At 65.1% G+C, this 4982-nt stretch overlaps 1 protein-coding gene across 1 annotated transcript in view; it reads right to left on the bottom strand.

Annotated features, from left to right (window-relative positions):
* Window positions 1–1620, bottom strand: part of MIOX (myo-inositol oxygenase) — a 2103-nt gene extending 483 nt beyond the window's left edge. The window contains exons 1-6 of the mRNA XM_008048014.2: window positions 1568–1620; window positions 1109–1189; window positions 868–948; window positions 509–671; window positions 259–326; window positions 28–136 (exon numbers count right to left, since the gene is read on the bottom strand). Of these exons, the coding sequence (XP_008046205.1) occupies window positions 28–136; window positions 259–326; window positions 509–671; window positions 868–948; window positions 1109–1189; window positions 1568–1582 (517 nt within the window). The 5' untranslated portion in view covers window positions 1583–1620. The remainder of the gene's footprint in view (window positions 1–27; window positions 137–258; window positions 327–508; window positions 672–867; window positions 949–1108; window positions 1190–1567) is intronic.
* Window positions 1621–4982: the final 3362 nt, after the last annotated feature.

Genomic DNA, 4982 nt, shown 5'->3' with positions numbered 1-4982 from the left:
GGGGAGGGCCAGCCCTGGGGAAGCACCTGTATCGGGGGTCCTGGAGGTCAGGATTGTCTTGGAAAGTGGAGTCGCAGAAAACCACAGAGGCCTGGGGACGGCATCCAACCGGGAAGGTGTCTCCCACGACCGCCCACTGGGGAGCAGCAGAGGCCATGGGTGGGGCACACTAGCCTGCCCTCATGGGAGCCAAGCCATACCCACCCACCCTGCCCCAGGAGGAGACGCAGACCTTCCCCGCCCACGCCCAGCCCTCACCTGGGGCTCCCCCAGCACAGCCAAGACCTTCCCCAGGTCGTGCAGAAGCCCAACAAGCTGGAACCAGTCTGCAAGGGGGATGGGCAGGGCAGTGTGGGGAGGGGAGCGGGTACAGGCTGGGAGCCCCGAGAGCCCGGGCCTGCTCCCCACTCCCCACCACCCAGCCATGAGGCCTGCAGGGCGAGGGCAGAGACCCCTGCCGTCCCCCTTCACCCCAGCAGGGCCCCACCATGGTGGGGGAGGGGCGCACCCTTGTCCGGGTGGGCCTTCCGGATGCCCTCTGCCGTCTGGAAGGCGTGGAAGGAGTTGGGGAAGTCCACATCCGGGTCTGACTCATCCACCAGCCCATCCAGCATGTCCAAGGCCTCCATGACTGTCATCTCCTTGTGGGAGAAGCCCCCAAACTGGGCGTGCTGGGTGGGAAGGAGGAGTCAGCCTGGCGCAGGGTGGCAGGACCAGGCCTGTCCCGGGGATGCAGGGCAGGCCCAGCCCACAGACCCTCTCGGTCCCCTCCGCACCTCTGTGCCTGGTTGGGGCTGGGGGCGTCCCACCCTCACAGTTTGCACAGGGTGCAGGAAGCTCTATCTGTCAGGCACCATGGCCGCTCACCTTCCTCCTGACGAAGTCTACCGTCTGGCTCGTGTGCATGAGCTTGTAGGTGGTGAAGACACGATCCAGGAGGGGCCCTGACTGTGGGCCAGAGGGTAAGCGAGGCCGGGGCCACCGCCCTTCACACCAGTCCCACGGCCTGCCCCTCCCAGGCTGGGCCCCACAAGATGTGCTGGGGGGGACTCCCAAAGGGCACCCTGGGCTGTATGAGGGTGCAGGTATGCTGGGGCGGGGTTCTCACAGTGTAGTTTCGGAAGCTGTCCTTGTCTTTGTCCGCCTCTGGGTCCACATCGGGACGGTAGACCAGGGAGGGGTCTGGGCCCTGGTTGGGGTAGTAAACCCACGTCATCATCGCCAGCTCCACGAGGGAGCAAGGACATCTCCACAGGGCTGGAGACTCCCGGCCGCGATCTGCTTGGAGCCTGCTGGTGGATACCAGGGGCCCAGCCCTCCTGCACCCTTAGCCTGGCCCGTGTGCCAGCCTCACTCCCAGGGTCCTTATCTACCAAGTGAATGTCAGCAGATGCCGGGAAGCAGAGGACACGGAGCGTGAGTGGCCCCCACTGGCACCCTTGAGGGCAGAGGCTGCTGTAGGAAGAGGCACCAGGTCTGCAGGAAGCCTGGGTCTTCGCACCCACAAGAAGAGGGTGGGTGCCGAGGGCCAGGGCAGGCCCGCGTTTGCGCAGGGTCTGGTACTCACCACCACCACCTTCATCCTGCGAGGGGGCGCTCAGCAGCTGAGCAGGCAGGCTGCAGTCCCACACGTGCCTCTATATAGGTGCCCACAGGTTACGTAAGGCCAAGTTCTGTGCTGCAGCCCCGAGGCCTTGGCCCTCGGTAATGAGTGACCACCACCCTCCTCCTGACCTCAGTGAGTTAATATGTCAGCACAAGAGCAGCCCTGGCACCCGGGCGCCTTGCCCTGACCTTGGCTTGCGAACGTCTGCGGCCCAACTCCAGGGGCTTCAGACGCCTCCGCACCGCACCCCTCCCCACAGTGGCACAGACCTAGGCCCCACCCTCCAGCACAGTCCCCACCAGGTCTCAGGCAGAGAAAACTGGCCCCGAGGGCCCCAGGGCTCTGGGTGGGACAGGAGCTTGTTCAGAAACAGTTATTCTGATAGTCCGTTAAAGTGGTGAGAGAAACTTTATTAAAGTGTCCAATAGGGGAGACTGGATACTCAGCTCCAGACACAACACAGACATCCAGAGATCTGCAGCCATTGCCGAGGGGGTCAGTGGATGGAAGACTGCTGAGGGGCGGTGCCACAGGTGGGGACTCTGGCTAAAGCAACTTGACAGGATCTTGCAGGAGGCTGGCAGGGGACACACGGCGGGGGGGGGAGATGAGGAGTGTGATCAGATAGCAGGGCTGGGGGAGTCTCCAGAAACGGACTTGGCAGGGGTTCTTGCTAGCCCTGGGCTCACAGGCCCAGCGAGACGGGACGCAGGCGGGCCTAGTCAGAGAGGGGCTTGGGAAACCCATCGACAGGGGGTAAAGGAGAGTCTGTCTGTCCTTGCGGCTCCGGGCTCAAACGTCACTGCTCACGTGTGAGCGGGGCCTGGCCCCCAGCCTGGCACAGCAGGGGCCAGGCGCATATGCGCTGCAGAGCTGCCTCTTGGGAGCCGGCATCGGCCTTTCTGGGGCTGTGGGACCACAGCTCTGGTTTCCCATGGGCAGGAGCCCTGTGGTGAGTTGATCCCACTCAACAGGTTTCTCCTGCAGCTGAGCTGGGGACGCAGGGTCAGGGAGGCCCCTGCCCAGCCCTCACTTCAAAAAGGCAAGCTGCTCCTCGCCTTCCGCTCTGGCCCTCCTTGGACCCCAGCACCCAGCACCCCCACGCTCTGCCACCCTCTAGGCTACCTCCAACGGGCATGTCTCCCTCTGCCCCACCCAGAGTGTCCTTCCTAGAGGACCGGCCGTGTCCTCAGATGTGCCCGGGGGGCTCGCACTGGCCAGAGGGAGGAGACGGGCTCCCAGGAGGAGGCCAGAACCACGGCCCCCAAGGTAGGCGTGCCTGGTCAGGAGAAGGTGCCGGGGTGTGGGGAAGCGAGGCGGCCTTGGCCGGTGCAGCTGGAAGTTGTTCCTGGGGAAGGGTGTGCGTGCAGGTGCCACTCGCTGCCGAGTGGGGCACCGGGTGGCTCCCAGTGCCACCTGGGGCTGGCTTCACCCCCCAGATGCCACGCTGAGGATCTTGGCGGGCAGCCTCCTAATGCTGCATGAGCGCCGCGAGGGCAGCGGCAAAGGCAGTGGTGCGTCCCATTTCAGCAGAGGCCCCGAGGCTGGGGGCCGTGGCTGACCACAGGGCAGCTGGAGTCCCCGGGACCTGGCAGCCTGTCTAAGGGTCAGTGCTTCAACCCCTGGGGCCCAGAGCATGCGAGGTTGTCACCTGAGAAGAGTGTGGGGGTGGAAGGTCCTCCTGGCAGTGGGAACGTCCTGTGCTGGGGAACAGACCGCAGGCAGGCCCGGGTGCGAGGCCGTACTTTGCCCCGGAGCCCAGGGGCAGAGGAGACATCTGGGAGGCTCTTGGCCAAGCGGAGTCTGAAGGCCGAGCTCCGAATGCCTCAGCTCGCCTGGCCCCCCTCACGCCCAGCGGCCTCCCTCTGCACTCCCTGCCTGCTTCTGCTGAGGCCCTTTGGTGGCCACAGGGCACATGACTCTGAGGCTGAGCCCCCATCCCCCACTCTCTCCTGCCCCACTCAGCCAGCTCCAGCCTCTCAGCTGCTTTTGGGCCCGGACTACCCCTGCCACGCCTCCTGTGGGCTTGGGGCCTTGGCAGTCCCAGCTTCTCCCCCTCGGGAACCCTATTGTCCTCAGACCTTGCCTGGACCTTCCTCCAGGCAGCCCACCTTGACTGCCTGGCTATGCTCCCAGCACACAGACCACCCTCAGTCTCCCAGGCCCCTGGCAGGGCAGGAGCCAACCTGAAGGGTTCCCGCAGGGCCTGGTGGAGGGAAGGTGAGTCACCAGGACCAGGCGATCTCTAAGCTGGAAGAGCCAGCACGAGGATGGGGTCCAGATGACATTTTCAGGACTCTCCTTCCTAGCGGTCCCAGGGAGCTAGGGGCAGCTCTGGAGGCAGGGGTGGGGGTGGGGGGATGTCCCTGAGCTCTGCGTTGCCTCTTGAGTTGGGGAGAGGATAGTAGCCCCATGAGGTGACGGGGAGCCTGGCCCTGGCAAACATTTCAAATTGAGTGCTGTGGCAGTGCTTGCAAAGTGCCCGGGTGGGCGCCCTGGCTGTTGTGAGGTGTGGGTGACCCCGGGCAGACACACACCAAGAAGCGCCCGGGCCGGCTCTGTCCTCACGCTCACTGTCCCTGGGCTGGGTTCCCCTCCCAGCTCCTGGCAAGGCTCCCGCCGTCCCGCCCGGGTTGTGGGGGGAGCCTGGGCTGCCCATGGCCCCCGCTCTTGTTCAGGTGCCGAGGAGGGGCTTGCCCCTTGAGGTGGAGGTGGGTCCCACCTAACTGACCTATTTGGGCTGGAGCTTTCACCCCACCCAGGCCCCTGCCCCAGGGCAGCAGTTGGTCTCTGCTGTGCCCTACAACAGTGCAGGAAGCCTCTGGAACCTCCCACCTCTAAGGCCCGCATTGCCACCTTGGCCTGAGCACCCAGAGGTCGCTTCGTCCCCCGTCTCCCCCCACCCACCCCCAGCCTCATGCCCTTCTTCCTGCTACTCCTCCAGTCTCAAGGGCATGCACGCAGAAGGGGAAACCGTGCCAAGCAGGCACAGCCCAGGCCTGAAGCAGCCCCCTGCTCTGACGGGCCAGCTGGGAGGGGCCGCATCCAGCCGATTTGGCCTCCCTCTCCCACCTGCCCCAGCGTCCCCCCGCTTCTGCTCTGTGATCGGGCAGACTTATCCCCTCTGAAGCTCTCCCGGGCATGTGGTGCAGCCACCAACTCTGCCTGGCACCTGTTGCCTGGTGTGCACAGGTCCCTACATGCTCGGACACTGTATGTAGGGAAGCCTGGGCCCACACGCATGTGAATTCCCATGTGCAAGCTGCCACGCGTGGCTGCAGGTCCTGTCGGCTACAGGATCTCGGAGGGGCTGGGCTGGGGTGAGGTTCAGCTGCAGCTGTGGTTCCAGGCACAGCACCCCAGCAGGGAATGGGCG

The sequence above is a fragment of the Carlito syrichta genome, unplaced genomic scaffold (genome assembly GCF_000164805.1).
Source record: "Carlito syrichta isolate Samal-C Ts95f unplaced genomic scaffold, Tarsius_syrichta-2.0.1 Scaffold120462, whole genome shotgun sequence".
NCBI lineage: Eukaryota > Metazoa > Chordata > Mammalia > Primates > Tarsiidae > Carlito > Carlito syrichta.
The sequence above is the reverse complement of the archived record's forward strand: the minus strand, read 5'-3'. Positions and strand labels throughout refer to the sequence as shown.